General features: G+C 42.0%; 1 protein-coding gene across 1 annotated transcript; it reads left to right on the top strand.

Annotated features, from left to right (window-relative positions):
* The first annotated feature begins 11 nt into the window (after positions 1–11).
* lrrc2 (leucine rich repeat containing 2) lies at positions 12–27,360 on the top strand. Its single transcript, XM_020463858.2, has 10 exons — positions 12–107; positions 5,257–5,405; positions 11,344–11,474; positions 12,668–12,729; positions 12,846–13,002; positions 13,190–13,323; positions 20,411–20,556; positions 21,076–21,228; positions 26,588–26,712; positions 26,895–27,360. The coding sequence occupies exons 2-10, from the start codon at positions 5,269–5,271 to the stop codon at positions 26,942–26,944; spliced, it is 1,095 nt and encodes a 364-aa protein (XP_020319447.1). The 5' UTR covers positions 12–107; positions 5,257–5,268; the 3' UTR covers positions 26,945–27,360.
* The last annotated feature ends 609 nt before the right edge of the window (positions 27,361–27,969 follow it).

The following is a 27,969-nucleotide window of genomic DNA, read 5'->3' as shown; positions in this document are numbered from 1 at the left end:
GGTCACAGAGAGGCAGACAGTTGTTAGTCATCTGTATTTTAGCCTACCAACTTTGTAAACAACTAAACAAGCAGTTGAAGTTACACAGAAGCGGTCAATTTACACAGGTAAGAAAATGTATTTGTTGTACGCATTGTCTTATCACTAATCGTACCTATGGATGTCTTCATTATTTTCATACAGGATTTATAGCTTAGGGGGAAATCTGTTTATTTTCACACAATAATAGATGTGTGTTGTGCAATTCAAGGTACAGACAAACTACAGCAAACAACTGTTTTGGATCTAAAAGTAGAGAGAAACCAATATGTTTCCAAGTTAGATTGATAAATGACCCGACTCTTGAGCTGAAAGTAATATATATGAAGACATACATTTATGAAGGCATTCAAGCCGGTTCAAGTGCTTGCTACCATGACTTGCTACCACACCCTCCTGTAGTCTATGGACCAGGAGAAACTATCACCAATGGTTTGTTTTTCTTTAAAACCATCTAAGATAAAGTTGTACAATCCTGAAATTCCCCATGAATGAATATTCAGTTCAGACTGTTCAACAGGGTTAAAGTCAAGTCACATGTTTAGGTTTCAGTGTGATATGACTGTGATCAGAGACCAAATGTGTCAGTGTGGTCAGAGGCATTAGAGAGCGAGGTGAGCTTAGCAAAGCTGACTGCTGTGACTGTTCTCATCAAAATGCTGTGGTGATGATTGATGTGCTCCACATATAGGGCATGGTTACCTTTAGCATACATAATATATACTGTATACAGTTCCAGTCAAAAGTTTGGACACACCTACTCATTCAATAAATAAAAAAATTGTGTGACTATTTTCTACATGGAATGGAATCATGTAGTAACCAATAAAGTGTTAAACTGTCACGGTCGTCATAATGAGGAGACCAAGGCGCAGCGTGATAAGCGTACATAACTCTTTTAATGAAAAGAACGAACACTGAACAAAACGAACCGTGAAGCTATATGACAAGTGCAAACAGGCAACTAAACATAGAATAACAACCCACAAAATAACCAAGGAATATGGCTACCTAAATATGGTTCCCAATCAGAGACAACGATAAACAGCTGCCAGAACCAATCCAGGCAACCATAGACATAAACCCCTAGACATACAAAACCCCCTAGACAATACAACAACTAAACAAACCACCCCGGTCACACCCTGACCTAACCAAATAATAAAGAAAACAAAGATAACTAAGGTCAGGGCGTGACAGTACCCCCCCCCCCCTATATGGGAGGGTCTGGGTGGGCATCTAACCTTGGTGGCGGCTTTGGTTCTGGAAGCCGCCCCCCTTCTTTACTCTGAGTCCGCTTTTGTATCACTGACCCGTGGATCATCGTCGGAGGCTCTGGACTGCGGATCCTCGCCATAGGCCCCGGGCTGGGGACCCTCGCTGCGTGGATCATCGCCGGATGTTCTGGACCGGGGACCGTGGCTGGAGACCCCGGACCATCGCTGGAGGTTCCGGACTGTGGCCCGTCGATGGAGGTTCCGGACTGGGTACTGTCGCAGGACGCTCTGGACTGGGTACTGTCGCCGGAAGCTCTGGACTGCCAAGGCGCACTGTAGGCCTGGTGCGTGGTGCCGGCACTGGTGGTACCGGGCTGGGGACACGCACCTCAGGGCGAGTGAGAGGAGCAGGAACAGGGTGTACTGGACTGCCGAGGTGCACTATAGGCCTGGTGCCTGCACTGGTGGTACCGGGCTAGGGACACGCACCTCAGGGCGGGTGCGAGGAGCAGGAACAGGGCGTACTGGACCCTGGAGGCGCACTGTAGATCTCGTGCGTGGTGCCGGAACTGGTGGTACCAGGCTGGGGACACGCACCTCAGGGTGAATGCAGGGAGCAGGCACAGGACGTACTGGACCATGGAGGCGCACTGGAGGTCTGGAGTGTAGAGCTGACACAACCCATCCTGGCTGGATGTTTATTTTTCGCCCTGCAAATGCAGTGGGTGCACTGGGCTGTGCAGACTCACCAGATACACAGTACGCAGAGCCGGCGCAGGATATCCTGGTCCAAAGAGGTATACTGGAGACCAGGAGCGCTGAGCCAGCACCCTCATTCCTGGCTGGATGCCCATTCTAGCCTGGCCAAAATGGGAGGAGCTGGAATAGAGCGCACCGGGCTAGAATAGCGCACTGGACACACCGTGTGTTCTACCGCATAACACGGTGCCTGACCAGTAACACGCTCCCCACAGTAAGCATGAGGAGTAGGCTCAGGTCTTCGACCTGACTAATGCAATCTCCTCGTGTGCCACCCCAATTTTTTTTATTGGGGCTGCCTCTTGGGCTTCCGTGCTAGCCGTGTACCCTCATATCGTCACCGTTCCTCCAGTGCGATCTCCACCTGCCTCCATGGTAGGTGATCCTCTCCTGACAGTATTTCCTCCCACGTCCAGTATTTCGTCCCATGTCATTGCTGTCTGCTCCATCAAACGCTGCTCCTCCTTTTCATGCTGCTTGGTCCTTTTATGGTGGGTTGTTCTGTCATGGTCGTCATAATGAAGAGACCAAGGCGAAGCGTGATAAGCGTACATAAGTATTTTAATGAAAAGAACGAACACTGAACAAAACTATACAAAACAACAAAACGAACCGTGACGCAATATGACGAGTGCAAACAGGCAGCTAAACATAGAATAACAACCCACAAAATAACCAAGGAATATGGCTACCTAAATATGGTTCCCAATCAGAGACAACGATAAACAGCTGCCTCTGATTGAGAACAAAGGCAACCATAGACATATAAACACCTAGAATTAAAAAACCCTAGACATACAAAACCCCTAGACAATACAAAAACTAAACAAACCACCCTTGTCACACCCTGACCTAACCAAATAATAAAGAAAACAAAGATTAATTAACTAAGGTCAGGGCGTGACATAAACAAATCAAAATATATTTTAGATTTCAGATTCTTCAAAGTAGCCACCCTTTGCCTTGATGACAGCTTTGTACACTCTTGATATTCTCTCAACCAGCTTCACCTGGAAGGATTTTCCAACAGTTTTGAAGGAGTTCCCACATATGCTGAGCACTTGTTGGCTGCTTTTTCTTCACTCTATGGTCCAATTCATCCCAAACCATTTCAATTGGGTTGAGGACAGGTGATTGTGGAGGCCAGGTCATCTGATGCACCACTCAATCCCTCTCCTTCTTCGTCATAGTCCTGTTGAAAAACAAATGATAGTCCCACTAAGTGCTATTCAGATGGGATGGCATATCGCTGCAGATTGCTGTGGTAGCCATGCTGGTTAAGTGTGCCTTGAATTCTAAATAAAGCACTGACAGTGTCACCAGCAAAGCACCCCCACACCCTCACACCTCCTCCTTCATGCTTCACAGTGGGACCCACACATGCAGAGATCATCCATTCACCTACTCTGTGTCTTACGAAGACACGGCGGTTGGAACCAAAAATCGCATATTTAGACTCATCAGACAAAAGAACAGATTTCCACCGGTCTAATCTCCATTGCTCATGTTTCTTGGCCCTAGCAAGTCTCTTATTTTTATTATTGGTGTCCTTTAGTAGTGCCTTCTTTGCAACAATTCAACCATGAAGGCCTGATTCACGCACTCTCCTCTGAACAGTTGATGTTGAGATGTGTCTGTTACTTGAACTCTGTGAAGCATTTATTTGGGCTGCAATTTCTGAGGCTGGTAACTCTAATGAACTTATCCTCTGCAGCATAGGTAACTATTGGTCTTCCTTTCCTGTGGTGGTTCTCATAAGATCCAGTTTCATCATAGCGCTTGATGGTTTTTGTGACTGCATTTTACATTTTCCACATTGACTGACCTTCATGTCTCAAAGTAATGATGGACTGTCATTTGTCTTTGCTTATTTGAGCTGTTCTTGCCAAAATATGGACTTGGTCTTTTACCAAATATGGCTATCTTCTGTATACCACCCCTACCTTGTCACAGCACAACTGATTGGCTTAGATGCATTAAGAAGGAAAGAAATTCCACAAATGAACTTTTAAGAAGGCAATCCCGATAATTGAAATGCATTCCAGTTAAATACCTCTTGAAGCTGGTTGAGAGAAAGCCAAGAGTGTGCAAAGCTGTCATCAAGGCAAAGGATGGCTACTTGGAAGAATCTCAAATATATTTGGATTTGTTTAACACTTTTCTGGTTACTATATGATTCCATATGTGTTATTTTATAGTTTTGATGTCTTCACTATTATTCTACAATGTGGAAAATAGTAAAAAATAATTGTATGTATGTATGTATATATGTATATAGCATGATCCTTTTTTTAATCAATATCAAATTGATTACTATTCAGCGCACTGAAAAGTAAGCATGGTAAAGCATGTTTGTTCTTGTCCAATCTCGCTTGGGGAAGCCTGTGCTTCTGATGCTAATACTTGTCTTAACAACTGTAGAGTAAATTATTTGTGTATGATTTTCTCCCAAAGCTCTAGAAAATGCAAGTCAAGTCGCTATGGATAAAAGTTTCTGCTAATTGACTAAAATCTAATGTACACATAAAAGACAAAGGGCACAAAACCAATATTTGTTTTCAAAGGCACTTCCTGCACTATGGTATTAATTAATACATTTTTATTTAACTAGGCAAGTCAGTTAAGAACAAAATCTTTTTTACAATGGCGGCCTACCCTAATGGCCAAACCTAACCCAGACGACGCTGGGCCAATTGTGTGCCGCCCTATCGGACTCCCAATCAAGGCCGGTTGTGATACAGCCTGGAATCGAACTAGGTTCTGTAGTGATGCCTCTAGCACTGAGATGCAGTGCCTTAGACTGCTGCTCCACTCGGGAGCCCAAAAAAGGAGTGTCAATTGATACCAATTTCAATATAGAATCAAAGATCTATAACTCTACATCTGAACTTGTACAGTGTCATTCATATTGGCAGACACGTTTAAAACACATAACATGGAATCAACAATCAACTGTGAAATTCAACTGAACAGTTCCAGAGGTAAGATGGTGGGTCAAACGGCTAGACACAGTTTTTGGATTGCCCTTGTTTTATGGTAGATTGTCATCTGATTTCTAACAAGATATTACATTTTACCCCCTTGATGCTGCTTAACTTTTAGCTAAACCCAATCCTTTTTTAAATATAATTTTATAACAGATTTTCTCAAAAGGATAGAGGCTTGAGGTGAAATACCTTTTTGTTTGTGGCTATAATGTCATGTTTTTTTACTTACCCTAAATGTATGCATTTTTCCACAGGGGAAAATCAACATGAGGGTGGACAGGACGGTTGATATACCAGTTTATGACATCTCACTGCTCAGGAACATTTGGGAAGGCAGAGAGAAAAAATACAAAAACAAGCAGAAGAAGGAACACGAGCGAGTACAGAAAAGCGCTCTGGCAAAGTATGTTTATTAATCAAAGCTCAGAGGTTTGACAACCATATTCTAGATATATTCTCATATTATTTTTAACTTAAAGGAAAATTAAACCACAAAACTATATTTAAGGTATTTGTTTCATTAGTCCATTGTTAATATAGTTCCATTTTTTGCATGACAGCAATCAAGTTTTTAAGATACATAACTTTCAAAGTAGAGAAGTACCGCTGGTATGATGCATTGTGGAGAAAATATGGCGCCGACAGAGAGGGCTGCCTCACTTCTAGTCCTGAGGAAACTTAGCAGTATTTTGTATTTTTTATGTATTATTTCTTACATTGTTAGCCCAGAAAATCTTAAGTGTTATTACATACAGCCGGGAAGAACTATGGATATCAGAGCGACGTCAACTTACCAGTACCACGACCAGGAATGCGACTTTCCCGAAGCGGATCCTTTGTCCAAACCACCCAGGGCATTTGAACTGATTCCAGAGGCTGACCCAAAACAACGCCGCCGGAGAAGAGGCAGACGGAGCGGTCTTCTGGTCAGACTTCGGAGGCGCGCACACCACCCACCCGAGTATATTACTCGCTAGTGTCCAGTCTCTAGATAACAAGGTAGACGAAATTAGGGCAAGGGTTGTTTTCCAGGGAGACATCAGGGATAATAACATAGTCTGTTTCACGGAAAGATGACTCTCTCGGATATGCTGTTGGAGTCGGTACAGCCAAATGGATTCTTTGTGAGTAGTGCCAACAGGAATAAACATCTCTCCGGGATGAAGAAGGGTGGGGGTGTATGTTTCATGATTAACGTCTCATAGTGTAATTGTAACAACATATACAGTCCTTTTGTTCACCTGACCTACACCTGACCTACAATAAAATGCACAATAAAATGCCGACCATATTATTGCCCAAGGGAAATCTCCTCAAGCCGATACCACGACGGCCCTCAAGGAACTTCACGGAACTTTATGCAAATTGGAAACCACATTCCTGAGGCTGGGGATTTTCACAAAGCAAATTTGAGAACAAAGCTACCTAAATTCAATCAGCATATTGACTGTAGTACTGACACTGATAAAACACTGGATCACTGCTACTCTAACTTCTGCAATGCATACAAGGCCCTCCCCCGCCCTCCTTTCGAAACATCTGACCACGACTCCATTTTGCTCCACCCTTCATATAGGCAGAAACTCAAACAGGATGTACCCGTGCTAAGGGCTATTCAACGCTAGTCTGACCAATCGGAATCCACAATTCAAGACTGTTTTGATCACGCGGATTAGGCATGTTCCGGGTAGTCTCAGACATTAATATCGACTTATACGCTGATTCGGAGAGTGAGTTTATAAGTAAGTGTATTGGAAATGCTGTAGCTACTGTGACTATTAAAACCTACCCTAACCAGAAAACATGGATAGAATGGCGGCATTCGCACAAAACTGAAAGCACCATGGAATGGTGCCTGGCAATGTGGCCGAAAACAAACAGTGTAGTTATTCCCTCCACAAGGCAAACAAACAAGCAAAATGTCAGTATAGAGACAAAGTGGAGTTGCATTTCAATGGCTCAGACACGACACATATGTGGCAGGGTCTACAGACAATCACAGACTACAAAAGGAAAACCAGCCACATCACAGACACTGACGTCTTGCTTCCAGACAAACTAAACACCTTCTTTGCCCACTTTGAGGATAATACAGTGCCACCGACACGGCCCACTACCAAGGACTGTGGGCTCTCCTTCTCTGTGGTCGACGTGAGTAAGACATTTAAACGACATTTAAACCCTCACAAGGCTTCCGGCCCAGGCGGCATCCCAAGCCGCGTCCTCAGAGCATGCGCAGACCAGCTGGCTGGTGTGTTTACAAACATATTCAATCTCACCCTATGCCAGTCTGCTGTCCCCACATGTGTCAAGATGACCACCATTGTTCCTGTACCCAAGTAGGAAAAGGTAACTAAACTAAATGACTATCGCCCGTAGCACTCACTTCTGTCATCATGAAGTGCTTTGAGAGACTACTCAAGGATCAATCATATCACCTCCACCTTATCTGTCACCCTAGACCCACTTCAAATTGCTTACCGCCCCAATATGTCCAGACAATGCTATCGCCATCACAATGCACACTGCCCTATCTCATCTGGACAAGAGGAATACCTATGTAAGAATGCTGTTCATTGACTGTAGCTCAGCATTAAACACCATAGTACCCTCCAAGCTCATCATTAAGCTTGAGACCCTGGGTCTCAACCCCGCCCTGTGCAATCGGGTCTTGGACTTCCTGACGGGTCGCCCCCAGGTGGTGAAGGTAGGAAACCACTTCACTGATCCTCAACACTGGGGCCCCACAAGGGTACGTGCTCAGCCCCCTCCTGTACTCCCTGTTCACCCATGACTGCGTGGCCATGCACGTCTCCAACTCAATCATCAAGTTTGCAGATGACACAACATTAGTGGGCTTGATTAGCTACAATGACGAGACACTCTACAGGGAGGAGGTGAGGGCACTCGGAGTGTGGTGTCAGGAAAACAACCTCTCACTCAACGTCAAGAAAAAATAAAGACTTCAGGAAAGAGCAGAGGGAGCACCCCCCTATCCACATCAATGGGACAGCAGTGGAGAAGGTGGAAAGTTTTAAGTTCCTCGGCGTACACATTATGGACAAGCTGAAGTGGTCCACCCACACAGACATTTTTTATTTATTTCACCTGTATTTAACCAGGTAGGCTAGTTGAGAACAAGTTCTCATGATGTGCAAATAGAGATACTGGTGTGCAAAAGAACAGAAAAGTAAATAAAATAAATAAAGTATGGGGATAGGTAGGTAGATTGGGTGGGCTATTTACAGATGGACTATGTACAGCTGCAGCGATCGGTAAGCTGCTCAGATAGTTGATGTTTAAAGTTGGTGAGGGAAATAAAAGTCTCCAACTTCAGAGATTTTTGCATTTTGTTCCAGTCACTGGCAGCAGAGAACTGGAAGGAAAGGCAGCCAAATGAGGTGTTGGCTTTGGGGATGATCAGTAAGATATACCTGCTGGAACGTGTGCTACGGGTGGGTGTTGTTATCATGACAGTGTGGTGTTGAAGGCGCAACATTGCCTCTTCAAACTCAGGATGTTGAAGAAATTAGGCTTGTCACTTAAAACCCTCACGAACTTTCACAGATGCACAATTGAGAGCATCCTGTCGGGCTGTATCACCACCTGGTATGACAACTGCACTGCCACAACGGCAAGGCTCTCCAGAGGGTGGTGCGGTCTGCACAACACATCACCGGGGGAAAATTACCTGACCTCCAGGACACCTACAGCACCCAATGTCACAGGAAGGCCAAAAAGGTCATCAAGGACAACAACCACCTGAGCCACTACCTGTTCACCCTACTACCATCCAAAAGGCGAGGTCAGTACAGGTGCATCAAAGCTGGGACCGAGAAACTGAAAAACAGCTTTTATTTCAAGGCCATCAGACTGTTAAACAGCCAAAACTAACACAGAGAGGCTGCTGCCTACATACAGACTTGAAATCATTGTCCACTTTAATAATGCCACTTGAATAATGTCTACATATCTTTCATCACTCATCTCATATGTATGTACTGTATTCTATTCTATACGATCTATTGCATCTTGCCTATGCCGCTTCGTCATTGCTCATCCATATATTTATACAGTTGAAGTCGAAAGTTTACATACACATAGGTTGGAGTCATTAATTAAAACTTGTTTTTCAACCACTCCACAAATTTCATGTTAACAAACTATAGTTTTGGCAAGTCGGTTAGGACATCTCCTTTGCGCATGACACAAATCATTTTTCCAACAATTGTTTACAGACAGATTATTTCACTTATAATTCACTGTATCACAATTCCAGTGGGTCAGAAGTTTACATACACTAAGTTGACTGTGCCTTTAAACAGCTTGGAAAATTCAAGAAAATTATGTCATGGCTTCAAACTCAGTGCCTCTTATCTTGACATCATGGGAAAATAAAAATAAAATCAGCCAAGACCTCAGAAATAAATTGTAGACCTCCACAAGTCTGGTTCATCATTGGGAGCTAATTTCCAAATGCCTGAAGGTACCACGTTCATCTGTACAAGCAATAGTATGCAAGTATAAACTCCATAGGACCACGCAGCTGTCATACCGCTCAGGAAAGAGGCACGGTCTATCTCCTGGAGATGAACGTACTTTGGTGCGAAAAGTGCAAATCAATCCCAGAACAACAGCAAAGGACCTTGTGAAGATGCTGGAGGAAACAGGTACAAAAGTATCTATATCCACAGTAACACGAGTCCTATATCGACATAACCTGAAAGGCCGCTCAGCAAGGAAGAAGCCACAGCTCCAAAACCGCCATAAAAAAGCCAGACTACGGTTTACAACTCCTCTGGTCTGATGAAACACAAATGTAACTATTTGGCCATAATGACCATCTTTATGTTTGGAGGAAAAAGGGGGAGGCTTGCAAGCCGAAGAACACCATCCCAACCGTGAAGCATGGGGCTGGCAGCATCATGTTGTGAGGGTCTATTGCTGCAGGAGGGACTGGTGCACTTCACAAAATAGATGGCATCATGAGGCAAACAAATTATGTTGATATATTGAAGCAACATCTCAAAACATCAAGCAGGAAGTTAAAGCTTTGTTGCAAATGGGTCTCCCAAATGGACAGTGACCCCAAGCAGACTTCAAAATTTGTGGCAAAATGGCTTAAGGACAACAAAGTCAAGGTATTGGAGTGGCCATCACAAAGCCCTGACCTCAATGCTATAGAAATTCTTTGGGCAGAACTGAAAAAGCGTGTGCGAGCAAGGAGGCCTACAAACCTGGCTCAGTTACACCAGCTCTGTCAGGAGGAATGGGCCAAAATTCACCCAATTTATTGTGGGAAGCTTGTAGAAGGCTACCTGAAACATTTGACCCAAGTTAAACAATTTAAAGGCAATGCTACCAAATACTAATTGAGTGTATGTAAACTTCTGACCCACTGAGAATGTGATGAAAGAAATCATTCTCTCTACTATTATTCTGACATTTCACATTCTTAAAATAAAGTGGTGATCCTAACTGACGCAAGACAGGGAATTTTTACTCTGATTAAATGTCAAGAATTGTGGAAAACTGAGTTTAAATGTATTTGGCTAAGGTGTGTGTAAATTTCAGACTTCAACTGCATGTTTATATTCTTATTCCATTCCTTTACTTAGATGTGTGTGTGTATTAGTTAGTTGTTATGGAATTATTAGATTACATGTTAGATATTGTTGCACTGTCAGAACTAGAAGCACAAGCATTTCGCTACACTTGCAAAAACAACAATCACATTTATTTTCAGCCCTTTTTACATCTGCTAACACAGCTGGTATGATAAATTTTGCATCAAATAATGCTGCGTTCAAATCAAATCAAATTTTATTTGATTTGAACGCAGCATTATTTGATGCAAAATGTATCATACCAGCTGTGTTGCTGTATTTTGAAAGTTATATATCTTGATTTCTTATATATCTTATATATCTATATCTTGATTTCTGGCATGCAAAACATTTTGGAACTATACCAACAATGTTCTAATGAAACAAATACCAAAATATAGTTTTTGGGTGGAGTTTTCCTTTTAAGTCACCTAGATTACCAGTCTGTTTGTGCCATCATTCAACTCCTTGTTTGGAGCGGCAAAATATTTGTTGTGACAAGACGAGTAGCACGATGGCACAAAAAAAGACTGGTACCCCGGTAAACTAGATTCACCTCAGCTATGTGATAATAATGACATCCAACAGCAGTGTCTTTCTCGTTGCTCTCATCCAGACAATGTATTTTCAACAACTGATGGTGCTGTGATGATCTGGTCGAACCATGCCTTTTGTAAATATGCTACTACGCCAATGTCAACATTTCCAGAAAAACGTTTAAATGTTTTTCCCAAGGATCAATCAACAATGGCAGTATCGCATAGCATGCAAGACATTGAAGTCCAACGAGGTGGAAGTGCTCCAACACTACCTGACGAGAACAGCTCTGAATGAAATTCAGCCCCACCAGGATATACCAAACACAGGCAAGCTCAGCAAAACAATTAAATCATTAGGACAGCAATCCAACATGTCCCGTGAAAATGTTGTAAATGTATAAAAATAAAACAAATATGCATTTACATAAGTATTCAGACCCTTTACTCAGTACTTTGTTGAAGCACCTTCGGCAGTGATTACAGCCTTGAGTCTTTTTGGGAATGACGCTACAAGCTTGGCACACCTGTATTTGGGGAGTTTTTCCAATTCTTCTCTGCAGATCCTCTCAAGCTCTGTCAGGTTGGATGGGGAGCGTCGCTGCACAGCTATTTTCAGGTCGCTCCAGAGGTGTTCGATTCAGAGACTCCTGCATTGTCTTGGCTGTGCTCTTAGGGTCGTTGTCCTATTGGAAGGTGAACCTTCGCCTCAGTCTGGCCACTCTACCATAAAGGCCTGATCGGTGCAGTCCTGCAGAGATGGTTGTCCTTCTGGAAGGTTATCCCATCTCCATAGAGGAACTCTGGAGCTCTCAGAGTGACCATCGGGTTCTTGGTCAACTCTCTGACCAAGGCCCTTCTCCCCCGATTGCTCAGTTTGGCCGACGGCCAGCTGTAGGAAGATTCTATGTGGTTCCAAACTTCTTCCATTTAAGAAAGGACCTTCAATCCTGCAGACATTTTTTGGTATCCTTTCACAGATCTGTGCCTCGACACAATCCTGTCTCTGAGCTCTACGGATAATTAATTTGACCTCATGGCTTGGTTTTTCTCTGACATGCACTGTCAACTGTGGCACCTTATATAGACAGGTGTGTGCCTTTCCAAATTATGACCAATCAATTGAATTTACCACAGGTGGACTCCAATCAAGTTGTAGAAACAGCTAAAGGATGATCAATGGAAACAAGATGCACCTGAGCTCAATTTCGAGTCTCATTAGCAAAGGGTCAGAATACTTACTGTATGTATTTCTGTTTTTTATTTGTTATAATGTGCAAAAAAACAGTTTTTGCTTCGTCAATATGGGGTATTGTGTGTAGAGTACATGTTATAATTTAATCAATTTTAGAGTAAGGCTGTAATGTAACAAAATGTGAAAAAAGGGAAGGGGTCGGAATAGTTTCCGAATGCACTGTATATTTATCTGAATAAGTATTTGTGCCATAGTTACTGTGCTCTCTCTCTTCTCACACTCAATCAATGCCATGCTCCACTCTTTAACTGACTTTTTTATCCTACAGATGCAAATTCCATAATTGAGGGCATCAAATTCATTTTTGAGCTGGATGGTGATAAATGGATGGTAAATTGGCTCATAACATCTCATTCTTTTTCATCATGATTGTTTTCAGATAAAATCACTACCATTGTATGTATCCACATTATTGTTGTTTTCATGTTGTATTACTTTCAATGCAGGAACTTCCTGATAATCTTCTTGATATGACATACCTTCGAGAATGGCACATAAGAAGAACTAAAATCTGCAAACTACCAGAGTGGATTGTGCAGTTTCCGGACCTCTGCGTATTGGATATACCCCAAAACGGAATTGACAAGCTGCCTGTTGAAATAGGTAATTATTATGTATCATGCATGTCCTCCTATTTGAAAATATGAAAGTTGAAGTCTCTCCTATGACTTTGTCTTTATTTGTTACATTAGCTCATTAAACATCCTTCATTTGAATTGAATTTAAATGCGATTTAGAACATATCTGTTTCTTCATTCCATTACATGTCTTTCCAATGTTTTTTTGTAAGGTCAATTAACAAAGCTGAGGGTGCTGAAAGTTAATTACAATAGGCTGTCCAGTATTCCTCCAGAACTTGGTGAATGTGAGAATCTGGAGAGATTGGAGCTAACTGGAAATTATCTTGAACAGTTGCCTTTTGAGGTAAGGGGTATTTGTGTGAAATGGCTTGTGTGGTATGATATCTTCAAAAGCTCCATTTATACCTTGTTCTAACATGCATACATTTTCTTGATTTCATCCAGATTCTGATTGTGCCCAATATATTTTGATAGGGGTAGACAATCAAAATACACATTGTGATCTGATTGTGATCAGATCTTCTTGCCCACCTCCGGAGTTAGTCAGTCACACATTGGATCTGAATATCTTACAATTGTAGACAGATCTGGGCCTCGTTTCCCAGTTGTGACACAAATTAAGCATTACGATTATGGTACCAGATGCAGTGCTTCCCAAGTTATTTACTTTTAAGTGTTTCCCAAACAAGCACGCAGAGTGAATCTGTAAGTGTGACAGCTAAGAGCATCATTGGGGCCATGTTCGGTTTTTTCACGTGATCCTGTCCAGTTCCCTGGTGCTGAAATCGCAAACGCAACTAATAGCCCACATGTAAGCTATGTCAATACATTTCACAGATTCGTTTTTAAGAATGAAAATAAATTACAAAAATAAATAACAAACAATCCATTGATTTCAAGATTTGAATCTGTCGTCTTTTTTTCTACAGTGCTTATGCTCTAGTGCTGAGCTAATTGAATTTTGGTATTATTTTTTTCTGTGAGCTCAATGTACACATTGCGCAGTTTCTCTAGAGATCAATCAAATCAAGCAGGCTATGGTGTGAAATAGGCTTTTAGAAGTGCCATCTTTATTTTATTCCTTATCATTAATGCCGTCTTTTGTGTGCTTATCAATACACGAGCACCTATTTTCAAGTTTGAAGTTTGAAGTTTTAATGTCACTGTAACGCCCAGGGTGTAGTGGAGGAAGAAGTCAGGAAGCAGAGAGTTCAGGGTAGCGCTACTTTATTTGCACCACAACGGTGAAACGACGCCAACCCAAACAAATGCCCCAAACACGGGGAACTTAAACAGTCCAGGAAAATACAAAATACACGGACAACCGTGACCTACAGCCGTGTACAACATGTACACTGAAAACCGGGCCGGCTGGTAAATAAGGCCCAACCAATTATCCTAAACTAAACACAGGTGCAACTAATAAACAGAAAAGGGGGAAAATGGATCAGTGGCAGCTAGTAGGCCGGTGACGACGACCGCCGAGCGCCACCCGAACAGGAGGGGGAGCCACCTTCGGTAGGAGTCGTGACAGTCACATGCAGTACAGTGAAATGCCTTTCTTGCAAACTCGAAAACCAACAATGCAATAATCAATAACAATGTACAACTAGAAGAAAAAAACACAAGAAATAAAAATAAATATGAAGAACAGAATAAGTAAGTAAGCATACTGCATACAGGGTCAGTTCCAATACCACATTTACAATGTGCAGGGATACTGGAGTGATGGAGGTAGATATGTATAGGGGTAAGGTGACTAGGCAACAGGACATAAGATACACAGAGTAGTAGCAGCTTGTGCAAGACTTGATGCAGCGGTACCGCTTGCCGTGCAGGAGAGAGAATAGTCCTATGGCTTGGGTGGTTGGAGTCTTTACAAATTTTCCTGGCCTTCCTACTACACTGCCTGATATAGATGACCTGGATGTCATGGAGCTCGGACACAGTGATGTACTGGGCTATCCGCACCAACCTCTGTAGCTCCATGCGATTGAGGGCGGTGCTATTGCCATACCAGGCACTGACCCAGAGTCAGCTTCTATCCTATCGATAAAATAATTTGATTAAGTCATACAAAAGTTTGAATTTGATTAAGTCATACAAAAAAACTAATTTAAGGGTTTTTCTTTATTTAGACTATTTTCTACATTGTAGAATAATTGTGAAGACATCAAAACTATTAAATAAGATATGGAATCATGTCGTAACCAAAAAAGTGTTAAACAAATAAAATACATTTTATATTTGAGATTCTTTGCCACCCTTTGCCTTGATGACAGCTTTGCACACTCTTGGCATTCTCTCAACCAGCTTCATGTGGTAGTCAGCTGGAATGCATTTCAATTAACAGGTGTGCCTTGTTCATTTGTGGAATTTCTTTCCTTCTTATTGCTTTTGAGCCAATCAGTTGTGTTGTGACAAGGTAAGGGTGGTATATAGAAGATAGCCCTATTTGGTAAAAGACCAAGTCCATATTTTTTATTTCACCTTTATTTAACCAGGTAGGCCAGTTGAGAACAAGTTCTCATTTACAACTGCGACCTGGACAAGATAAAGCAAAGCCGTGTGACAAAAACAACAACACAGAGTTACACATGTGATAAACAAACGTACAGTCAATAACACAATAGAAAAATCTGTATACAGTGTGTGCAAATTAAGTAAGGAGGTAAGGCAATAAATAGGCCATAGTGGCGAAGTAAATACAATTTAGCAATTAACACTGGCGTGAAAGATGTGCAGATTAGGATGTGCAAGTAGAAATACTGGTGTGCAAAATAGCAGAAAAACAAAATCAAATAAGGTGAGGAGGTAGGTAGTTGGTAAGAACAGCTCAAATTGGCAAGAACAATATGGCAAGAACAGCTCAAATAAGCAAAGACAAATGACAGTCCATCATTACATGAAGATCAGTCAATACGGACAATTTCAAGAACATGGAAAGTTTCTTCAAGTGCAGTCACAAGAACCATCAAGCACTATGATGATGAAACTGGCTGATGAGGACCTCTACAGAAAAGGAAGACCCAGAGTTACCTCTACTGCAGAGGATAAGTTCATTAGAGTTACCAGCCTCAGAAATTGTAGACCAAATAAATGCTTCACAGAGTTCAAGTAACAGACACATCTCAACATCAACTGTTCAGAGGAGACTGCGTGAATCAGGCATTCAAGGTCAAATTTCTACGAAGAAACTACTACTAAAGGACACCAATAATAAGAAGAGACTTGCTTGGGCCAAGAAACACGGGCAATGGAGATTAGACCAGTGGAAATCTGTCTAATGAGTCCAAATGTGAGATTTTTGGTTCCAACCGCCGTGTCTTTGTGAGACACAGAGTAGGTGAATGGATGATCTCCGCATGAGTGGTTCCCACCGTGAAGCATAGAGGAGGAGGTCTGATGGTTGTGGGTGTGCTTTGCTGGTGACACTGTCTGTGATTTATTTAGAATTCAAGGCACACTTAACCAGCATGGCTACCACAGCATTCTGCAGCGATACGCCATCCCATCTGGTTTGCATTTAGTGGGACTATCATTTGTTTATCAACAGGACAATGACCCAAAACACACCTCCAGGCTGTGTAAGGGCTATTTGATGAAGAAGGAGAGTGATGGAGTGGTGCATCAGTTGACCTGGCCTCCACAATCAATTGACCTCAACCCAATTGAGATGGTTTGAGATGAGTTGTACCTCAGAGTGAAGGAAAGGCAGCCAACAAGTGCTCCTCAGCATATGTGAGAACTCCTTAAAGACTGTTTGAAAATCTTTCCGCATAAAGCCGGTTGAGAGATTGTCAAAGTTGTGTAAAGCTGTCATCAATTTGACAACAGCCAGTGAAAGTGCAGGGCGCCAAACAACAGAAATCTCATAATTAAAATTCCTCAAACATACAAGTATTATACACCATTTTAAAGATAAACTTCTTTCTAATCCCACCACAGTGTTCAATTTCAAAAAGGCTTTATGACAAAAGTACTCCATGCGATTATGTTAGGTCAGCGCCTAGTCACTAAAAAACTAAAATTTTCCAGCCAGAGAGAGGAGTCACAAGAAGCAGAAATAGAGATCAAATTTATCACTAACCTTTGATGATCTTCATCAGATGGCACTCATAGGACTTTATGTTACACAATACATATATGTTTTGTTCGATAAAGTTCATATTTATATCAAAAATTCTCAGTTTACATTGGCGCGTTATGTTCAGTAATGTTTTGCTTCCAAAACATCCAGTGATTTTGCAGAGAGCCACATCAATTTACAGAAATACTCATCAGAAACGGTGATGAAAGATACAAGTGTTACACATATAATTAAAGATATACTTCTCCTTAATGCAACCACTGTGTCAGATTTCAAAAAAGCTTTACTGCAAGTACAGCGCTCAGCTACAAAAACAAGCCATACAGATACCCGCCATGTTGTGGAGTCAGTAAAAGTCAGAAATAGCATTATAAATATTCACTTACCTTTGATGATCTTCATTGGAATGCACTCCCAGGAATCCCAGTTCCACAATAAATGTTTGTTTTGTTCGATAAAGTCCATGATTTATGTCCAAATACCTCCTTTTTGTAAGCGCGTTTAGTCCAGTAATCCAAAATGCACAAGGCGAGAGCACTAGGTCCAGACGAAAAGTCTAAAAAGTTCTATTACAGTTCGTAGAAACATGTCAAACGATGTATATAATCAATCTTTAGGATGTTTTTATCATAAATCTTCTATAATGTTTCAACCGGATAATTCCTTTGTCTTTAGAAAGGAATAGGAGCTCAGCTCGTACTCACGGCTGCATGCGTGACTAAACTAATGGCTTTGTGCCAGACCCCTGATTCAAACAGCTTTTATTCCCTCCCCCTTCATAGAAAAAGCCTGAAACAATGTTCTAAAGACTGTTGACATCTAGTGGAAGCCTTAGAAAGTGCAATCGGACTCAATGTACACTGTATATTGGATAGGCACTCACTTGAAAAACTACCACTTCCTGGTTGGATTTTTCTCAGGTTTTCACCTGCCATATGAGTTCTGTTATACTCACAGACATCCTAAAATGCATATCTCAGCTTCTGGGCCTGAGTAGCAGGTAGTTTACTCTGGGCACCTTATTCATCCAAGCTACTCAATACTGACCCCAGCCCAAAGAGGTTAAAACATTTTTGGTTACTACACGATTCCATATGTGTTATGTTATAGTTTTGATGCCTTCACTATTATTCTACAATGTAGAAAATAGTCTAAATAAAGTAAAACCCTTGAATGTGTAGGTGTCCAAACTTTTGACTGGTACTGTATGTATTTACACACAAAAACAGTTGAATAATACAATATTTAATAAATGGTCTTCCTCAAACAAAGGGGGTGATGATACAATCTTTGCAAGAGGGAGGCATTCTGATTTCATTGGTCCTCAACTCGCAGCTCAAACACTTCATTCAGGATAAATGGAGTTAGCCCTGAGTTAGTCTGCCCCTGAGCAGGTTATATCTGAATGATTTGTTGCCATAGAAATTGACCTGACTAAAAGGTAAGCCATAATCATAATCATAATCATATCAGTTGAACTCAGAGTTGACCAAAGTTACATCACTAACTCCTCAAACCTGATTTGTATGATACCACTCTGGTCTCAGACTAGATGTAACAGTAAATTAAAATCCAAAATGAACCCTAACCCTTTAACCTAACTTCTAACCTTATCCTTAACCCCTAGCCTACCTAACGTTAGCCACCTAGCTAATGTTAGCATTAGCCACCTAGCTAACATTAGCCACAACAAATTGGAATTCATAAAATAACATATATTGAACATATTGTACGAATTGCAATTTCTGACATATACGGATTGTAATTCAAACCATATCATGCTAATTGTCATTTGTAACATATCATACGAAATGGATGATGGACATCCACAAAGTAATACATACAAACGTAACATATCATACTAATTAGAGTGTCCCGGATTTTTGTTTACTATGTTACATCTACCCTAAGCCCAGGTTGCAGCACTCAGGCAAAGTTGGTCGGCTTATTGAGGGAGACACAAGGTCAAGCAGTCTGATTATCTCCTCTCGTGGGACCCTGTATTTTTTAAGGAAAGCCCCATCATTGTGAGTCTGCAACGGGCTCAGGTTGTTGTGAATATGCACATTTATATACACCAAACAACTGCGCGGCAGTCGCTGCAAGTTATGTTACAGAGCAACAATCCTCTGAATAGCAGCCATGCTATATTATTGTTGTTCCGCTGATCTCTGACCTCTAGCTGGATGTTTATAGTGTCCAAGGTCTTTCCAAACGTGTCTGGGACTCTATTGGAGGGATGCAACACCATTATTTCTCAAGAATTTCCATAATTTGGTGTTTTGTTTATGGTGGTGGAAAATGTTGTCTCAGGCGGCTGTCTAGAATCTCCCATAAGTCTTTAATTGGGTTGAGATCTGGTGACTGAGACTGCAATGGGATATGGTTTACATCATTTTCATGCTTATCAAACCATTGTGACCACTCGTGCCCTGTAGATGGGGGCATTGTCATCCTATGGGGGCATAGCCATGGTAGCCAAAATAATGGCCTATCCATCATTTTTATATATGAGTATGATGGGATGTTTATTGCTCAGGAACCACACCTATGTGGAAGCACCTGCTTTCAATATACTTTGTATCCCTCATTTACTCAAGTGTTTCCATTATTTTGTCAGTGAACTGTATTAGAACCAGGTATTTCCACTGAGTGTAAAAAACATTAAGAAAACCCTTTCCATGATATAGACTGACCGGGTGAATGCAGTTGAACGCTATTATCCCTTATTGATGTCACTTGTTAAATCCACTTCAATCAGTGTAGATGAAGGGGAAGAGACCGGTTAAAGAAGGATTTTTAAGCCTTGAGACAATTGAGACATGGATTGTGTATGTGTGCCATTTAAAGGGTGAATGGGCAAGACAAAGGATTTAAGTGCCTTTGAATGGGGTATGGTACTAGGTGCCAAGAGCACTGGTTTGTGTCAAAAACTGCAACACTGCTGGGTTTTACAGACTCAACAATTTCCTGTGTGTATCATGAATGGTCCACCCAAAGGACATCCAGCCAACTTGGTTGTGGGAAACATTGTAGTCAACATGGGCCACCATCCCTGTGAAACGCTTTCGACACCTTAAAGTCCGTACCCCTATGAATTGAGGCTGTCCTAAAGGTAGGCTACTCGATATTAGGAAGGTGTTCTTAATGTTTGTACACTCAGTGTGTATACTGTACAACAAGCAACAATGGCGAACCACAACCATGCGAAAACTTAACAAAAATGCAAAAGGTCTCATTCTGTCATGATAATGTTTTTTAAGGCCTTTATTGTAGGAATTTGTTTTCTTGCTACTGCTCTTCTATGTAAACACAGAATAAATCAGAGTCTTTGTTTCAGTTAAGCAATCTCAAGAAAGTCACACATCTGGATATAGCAGAAAACCAATTCGCCAGCATACCCATCTGTGCTCTTCGTATGACAAGCCTACAATTGTTGGATATGAGTATCAACATGTTGACGGATTTGCCTGAGGATATGGACAGGTATGTGAAGCATAGCCTTAATGCTATAACAGATTACCATTTCATCATTCATCACTCACACATTACCATAATGTATTATCATCATGATCATCTAATGATAAAAGTTTCATATTCATAAATTATATTAAAATGGTTATAATGATGACATGTTTCCACTTTGGGTGGGGGCAACCTTCTGCCTGGAGAGCTACTGAGTGTGCAGGTTTTTTCTCCAACCCTGCTGAATGCTCTGTTAATCAGCTGCTCATCAGGATCTTGATTAGCTGGGGTGTATTTGCTAGTGCAAATCGTAGCAAAGTATTTGGCAACAAAAAATGTTCTGCAAGAAAAACTAGTTAATTTTTGGACAAATTTAGGTAGGACCCTCCACGTTTTGTCGCATTTGCTTTGGTTTAGTTCCTAGTGAGTACACCCCTGAATTAGATATGTGTTGGGTTAAGGTAAAAGCCTGTACCTTGTAGCTCTCTAGGAGGAGGGTTGGCCGCTAACTATTCCCAATATCTCTTGTGTCCGATTCAGGTTGGAAGAATTGGAATCCTTGTTTGTTCATAAGAATAACATGTCATATTTGCCAAAGTGTTTGGTAAATATCACTACACTCAAGATGATTGTTGTTAGTGGAGACACATTGATCTGCTGGCCTTCAGGGCTTAAAGAAAATCCTGCCATCAAGTAAGTCTGACGAGATGACTGAGAGTGATTAGTATCATAATATCACTGTATAACTACGCCTGGTGGTCACATATACACTATATATACAAAAGTATGTGGACACCCATTCAAATTAGTGGATTTGGCTATTTCAGACACACCCATTGCTGACAAGTGTATAAAATCGAGCATACAGTCATGCAATCTCCAAAGACAAACATTGGCAGTAGAAAGGCCTTACTGAAGAGCTCAGTGACTTTCAACTTGGTACTGTCATAGGATAAAATTCTATTAAATTGTATTGGTCACATACACATTCAGCAGATGTTACTGCGGGTGTAGCGAAATGCTTGTGTTTCTAACTACAACAGTGCAAAACTATCTAACAAGTAACATCAAACAATTTCACAAGAATACACACAATACACACAAATCTAAGTAAAATAATGGAATTAAGAATATATAAATATAAGGACCAGCAATGTCAAAGCGGCATAGACTAAGATACAATAGAATAGAATACAGTATATACAAATGAGATGACTAATGCAAAATAAGTAAACATTATTAAAGTGACTAGTGTTTCATTTATTAAAGTGGCCAGTGATTTCATATAAATGTACACTACCGTTCAAAAGTTTGGGGTCACTTAGAAATGTCCTTGTTTTTGAAAGAAAATCACATTTGTTGTCAATTAAAATAACATCAAATTATATCAAATTGATCAGAAATACAGTTAATGTAAATGACTTTTGTTTCTGAAAACAGCAGATTTTTAATGGAATATCTACATAGGCGTACAGAGGCCCATTATCAGAAACCATCACTCCTGTGTTCCAATAGCACGTTGTGTTAGCTAATCCAGGTTTATAATTTTAAAAGGCTAATTGATCATAAGAAAACCATTTTGCAATTACGTTAGCAGAGCTGAAAACTGTTATGTTGCTTAAAGAAGCAATAAAACTGGCCTTCTTCAGACTAGTTGAGTATCTGGAGCATCAGCAATTGTGGGCTCGATTACGGGCTCAAAATTGCCAGAAACAAAGAACTTTCTTCTGAAACTCGTCAGTCTATTCTTGTTCTGAGAAATGAAGGCTATTCCATGCGGGAAATTGCCAAGCAACTGAAGATCTCGTACAACGCTGTGTACTACTCCCTTCACAGAACCTGCAAACTGGCTCAAACCAGAATAGAAAGAGGAGGGGGAGGCCCCGGTGCCCAACTGAGCAAGAGGACAAGTACATTAGAGTGTCTAGTTTGAGAAAAAACCCCAGTCTCAATGTCAACAGTGAAGAGGCGACTCCGGAATGCTGGCCTTCTAGGCAGAGTTGCAAAGAAAAAGCAATATCTCAGACTGGCCAATAAAAAGAAAAGATTAAGATGGGGAAAAGAACACTGGACAGAGGAACTCTGCCTAGAAGGCCAGCAGCCTTTCACTGTTGATGCTGAGACTGGTGATCTTTTTGGCCTTACCGTGACATCAGGTGATATAGGTGTCCTGGAGGGCAGGTAGTTTGCCCCCAGTGATGCATTGGGCAGACCTCTGGTGAACCCTGAGGTTGTGGTCGGTGCAGTTTCCATACCAGGCGGTGATATAGCCTGACAGGATGCTCTCAATTGTGCATCTGTAAAAGTTTGTGAGGGTTTTAGGTGCCAAGCCTAAAACCTCCTGAGGTTGCGCCTTCTTCACCACACTGTCTGTGTGGGTGGACCATTTCAGTTTGTTAGTGATGTGTCCTTTCGATGTGGATAGGGGGATGCTCCCTCTGCTCTTTCCTGAAGTCCACAATAATCTCCTTTGATTTGTTGACATTGAGTGAGAGGTTATTTTCCTGGCACCACACTCCCAGAGCCCTCACCTCCTCCTTGTAGGCTTTGTCGCTGTTGGTAATCACGCCTACTACTGTTGTGTCATCTGGAAACTTGATGATTGTGTTGTAGGTGTGCGTGGCCACGCAGTCATGGGTGAACAGGGAGTACAGGAGGGGGCTGAGCACACACCCTTGTGGGGCCCCAGTGTTGAGGATCAGCGAAGTGGAGGTGTTGTTTCCTACTTTCACCACCTGGGGGCGGCCCATCAGGAAGTCCAGGACCCAGTTGCACAGGGCTGGGTTCAGATCCAGGGCCTCAAGCTTAATGTGGAGCTTGGAGGGTACTATGGTGTTGAATGCTGAACTATAGTAAATGAACATCATTCTTACATAGGTATTCCTCTTGTCCAGATGGGATAGGGCAGTGTGCAGTGCAATGGCGATTGCATCGTCTGCGGATCTATTGGGGCGGTAAGCAAATTGAAGTGGGTCTAGGGTGTCAGGTAAGGTAGAGGTGACATGATCCTTGACTTGTCTCTCAAAGCACTTGTGAGAAGTGAGTGCTACGGGGCGATAGTCATTTAGTTCAGTTACCTTTGCTTTCTTGGGTACAGGAACAATGGTGGCCATCTTGAAGCATGTGAGGACAGCAGACTGGGTTAGGGAGAGATTGAATATGTCCATAAACACACCAGCCAGCTGGTCTACACATGCCCTGAGGACGCGGCAAGTGATGCCGTCTGGGCCGGCAGCCTTGCAAGGGTTAACACGTTTAAAAGTCTTACTCTTGTCGGCCACAGAGAAGGAGAGCCCACAGTCCTCGGTAAGCGGGCCGCATCGGTGGCGCTGTCTTATCCTCAAAGCAGGCGAAGAAGGTGTTTTGTAGTCCGTGATTGTCTGTAGACCCTGCCACATACCCCTTGAGTCTGAGCCGTTGAATTGCGACTCCACTTTGTCTCTATACTGACGTTTTGCCTGTTTGAATGCCTTGCAGAGGGAATAACTACATTGTTTGTATTCTGCCATATTCACAGTCACCTTTCAATGGTTAAATGCAGTGGTTTGCACTTCCAGTTTTACGCGAATGCTGCCATCTAGCCACGGTTTCTTTTTAGGGTAGGTTTTAATAGTCACAGTGGAAACAACTTCTCCTATACACTTCCTGATAAACTCAGTCACCGTATCAGTATATTCATCAATGTTATTCTTGGAGGCTACCCGGAGCATATTCCAGTCTGCGTGATCAAAACAATCTTGAAGTGTGGATTCCGATTGGTCAGACCAGCGTTGAATAGTCCGTACTTCCTGTTTGAGTTTCTGGCTATAGGAAGGGCGGAGCAAAATGGAGTCATGATCAGATTTGCCGAATAGAGGGCGGAGGAGGGCCTTGCAGGCATCCCGGAAGTTGGAGTAGCAGTGGTCAAGTGTTTTAGCAGCACGAGTGCTACAGTCGTTGATAGAATTTTGGTAGCACTTTCCTCAAATTTGCCTTGTTAAAAATCCAGCTACATTAAATGCGGCCTCAGGATATGTGGTTTCCATTATGCATAAAGTCCAGTGAAGTTCTTTGAGGGCTGTCGTGGTATCGGCTTGAGGGAGAATATACACGGCTGTGACTATACCCACATTTGATTGTGAGGTGTTCTAGGTCAGATGAAGAAAAGGACTTGAGTTCCTGTATGTTATCACAATCACACAATGAGTAGTAAATCATTTAACATACACCCCCGCCCTCCTTCTTCCTGGAGAGATATTTATTTCTGGCTGCGCGATGAACTGAGAACCCAACTGGCTGTACGGACTCAGACCGTAAATCCCAAGAGAGCATTGTTTCCGTGAACCAGAGTATGTTACAATCCCTGATGTATATCTGGAAGGAAATCCTCAGGTCATCAACTTTATTATCGAGAGACTAAACATTAGTGAGTAATATACTCGGAAGCGGTTGGTGCTGTGCGCGCGTCCTGAGTCAGACGGTGATGTTTTGGGTCAGCCTCTGGAATCAGTTCAATTGCCCTGGGGGGTACAAACAAAGGATTTGATTCAGGAAAGTCGAATTCCTGGTCGTAATGCTGGTAATGCTGGTGAGATATCGCCGCACTGATATCTAAAAGTTCTTCCCGGCTGTATGTAATAACACAAAAATTATTCTGGCCTAATAATGTAAGAAATAACACATAATCAAAACAAAATGCTACAACGTTGCCTAGGGGCTATAAGCATCTATCGGCACCATTTCTATCGGCACCATTTTTTAAATCGACCCCCTTAGTGCCAACAAGTCAGTTCATCAAATTTCTGTACTGCTAGAGCCGTCTCAGTCAACCGTAGGTGCTGTTATTGTGAAGTGGAAACGTCTAGGAGCAGCAACGGCACAGCCACAAAGTTGCAGGCCACAGAATCTCACAGAACGGGACTGCCGAGTGCTGAAACGCGTAGCGCATAAAAATCGTCTGTTCTCGGTTGCAACACTCACTACCGAGTTCCAAACTGCCTCTGAAAGCAACGTCAGCACAATAACTGTTCATCGGGAGCTTCACGAAATGGCTGAGCAGCTGCACACAAGCCTAACATCACCATGTACAATGCCAAGCGTCGTCTGGAGTGGTGTAAAGCTCGACACCATTGGACTATGCAGCAATGGAAAAGAGTTCTCTGGAGTGATGAATCATGCTTCACCATCTGGCAGTCCGACGGACTAATCTGTGTTTGGCGGATGCCAGGAGAACGCTACCTGTCCCAATGCATAGTGCCAGCTGTAAAGTTTGGTGGAGGAGGAATAATGGTCTGGGGCTGTTTTTCATGGTTCAGGCTAGGTCCCTTAGTTCTAGTGAAGGGAAATCTTAATGCTACATTATACAATGACAATCTAGACAATTCTGTGCTTCCAACTTTGTGGCAACAGTTTGGGGAAGGCCCTTTCCTGTTTCAGCATGAGAATGTTCCCGTGCACAAAGCGAGTTCCATCCAGAAATGGTTTGTCAAGATCGGTGTGGAAGAACTTGACTGGCCTGTACAGAGCCCTGACCTTAACCCCATCAAATACTTTTGGGATGAATTTGAACGCCGACTGCAAGCCAGGCCTAATCGCCCAACCTCACTGATGCTCCTGTGGTTGAATGGAAGCAAGTTCCCCGCAGCAATGTTCCAACATCTAGTGGAAAGCTTTCCCAGATCAAAATGAATCAAATCTGTAACATATTACATCATATACTACAACAAAGATCATGTTATATGATCCCATGACATTTGTTCTAGTGAAGGGGGAACTAAATCAAATGGGGGAGCAAGATTGGGACAACACAGGATACTTTTTTCTGTATTAAAAAACTGGGTCCAGATGATAAATATTAAATTAAAATGGAAAAGATTGCAAATGGGATGGGTTGCCAAAAATAACTAACTGAAAGCCACACCCCCAATAAGCCACAAATATGACTGCAATGAAGCTTATAAAACAGCACATTTTTCTCTTTGCCCCATGAAAAAAAAAAAAAAATGCCACTGTTTTAACATATAAACTAACTCCATCATATGATTTTGCAATCTGATATGCCTTTTCTTTTCAGATTCATTAAGCTATATGACAACATGGTTGATGAAATAATGGAGGGGGATGATGAGATATTGGAAACAAGGCAAGACCATCACAAAGAATTTATGCAGACATACATTGACACAGTGAAGGACAGAGGTAAGACATCGCTTTTCATATTTGTGGGTTGTTCACTGTTGGACAAGTTAGCAATCACTTAGCAAGACATTAGATCCATCCACCACAGACAATTTCTTTACCACTCAAGGCACTCTTATACTGTATTATTGTGTAGCCTATAAATGCAGAGTTCGACATGTAAATGTATAATTTCTCTCCAGAAACTGCCCCAACATACACCACCAAAGTGTCATTCTCATGCTGTCTGTAATGGAGATTCAGATGACCAGAAGAAAACGGACAACCATGCTGCTGTGCATGCATTGCATGTCAATCCTCTGAACACTTGTAAACAGTGGCCGAGTTCCAGGCTGACTACATTGCCGATGCATGCCAAAACTCACATCACCTGGATAGATGTTTAACACAGGGGCGTAGGCATGTAACACTCTTTACTTGTCAGTGTTCCAAATGGGATATTATTTACCTAAACATACAAACACCATCAGATAGAATTCATAGCAAGCAGTGCATTGGGTTAGTCAGATTTGAATAAATATAACAGAAGAGATGAACTGGAATAATTTTTTGTATTTCACCTTTATTTAACCAGGTAGGCTAGTTGAGAACAAGCTCTCATTTACAACTGCGACCTGGCCAAGATAAAGCAAAGCAGTGCGACACAAACAACAACACAGAGTTACACAAGCGTACAGTCAATAACATAATAGAAAAAAAGAAAGTCTATATACAGTGTGTGCAAATGGCATGAGGAGGTAAGGCAATAAACAGGCCATAGTACCAAAGTAATTACAATTTAGAAGATTAACACTGGAGTGATAGATGAGCAGATGATGATGAGCAGACAATGGTGTGTAAGTACTGATACTGTTGTGCAAAAGACCAGCAAAGTAAATAAAAACAATATGGGGATGAGGTAGGTAGATTGGGTGGGCTATTTACAGATGGACTATGTACAGCTGCAGCAATCGGTTAGCTGCTCAGATAGCTGATGTTTAAAGTTAGTGAGGGCAATGTAAGTCTCCAGCTTCAGCGATTTTTGCAATTCGTTCCAGTCACTGGCAGCAGAGAACTGGAAGGAAAGGCAGCCAAAGGAGGTGTTGGCTTTGGGGATGACCAGTGAGATATAACTGCTGGAGCGCGTGCTATGGGTGGGTGTTGTTATCGTGACCAGTGAGCTGAGATAAGGCGGAGCTTTACCTAGCATAGACTTATAGATGACCTGGAGCCAGTGGGTCTGGCAACGAATATGTAGCGAGGGCCAGCTTACTAGAG

Source organism: Oncorhynchus kisutch, linkage group LG3, assembly GCF_002021735.2.
Source record: "Oncorhynchus kisutch isolate 150728-3 linkage group LG3, Okis_V2, whole genome shotgun sequence".
Lineage (NCBI taxonomy): Eukaryota > Metazoa > Chordata > Actinopteri > Salmoniformes > Salmonidae > Oncorhynchus > Oncorhynchus kisutch.
The sequence above is the reverse complement of the archived record's forward strand: the minus strand, read 5'-3'. Positions and strand labels throughout refer to the sequence as shown.

Excerpts from the sequence above, each read along its gene's own strand:
- lrrc2 (XM_020463858.2), top strand. The coding sequence starts at position 5,269 with ATGAGGGTGGACAGGACGGTTGATATACCAGTTTATGACATCTCACTG. Across the intron at positions 11,475-12,667 it reads CCAGGATATACCAAACACAG|ATGCAAATTCCATAATTGAG; the intron begins GCAAGCTCAGCA and ends TTTATCCTACAG. Across the intron at positions 26,713-26,894 it reads TGACACAGTGAAGGACAGAG|AAACTGCCCCAACATACACC; the intron begins GTAAGACATCGC and ends ATTTCTCTCCAG.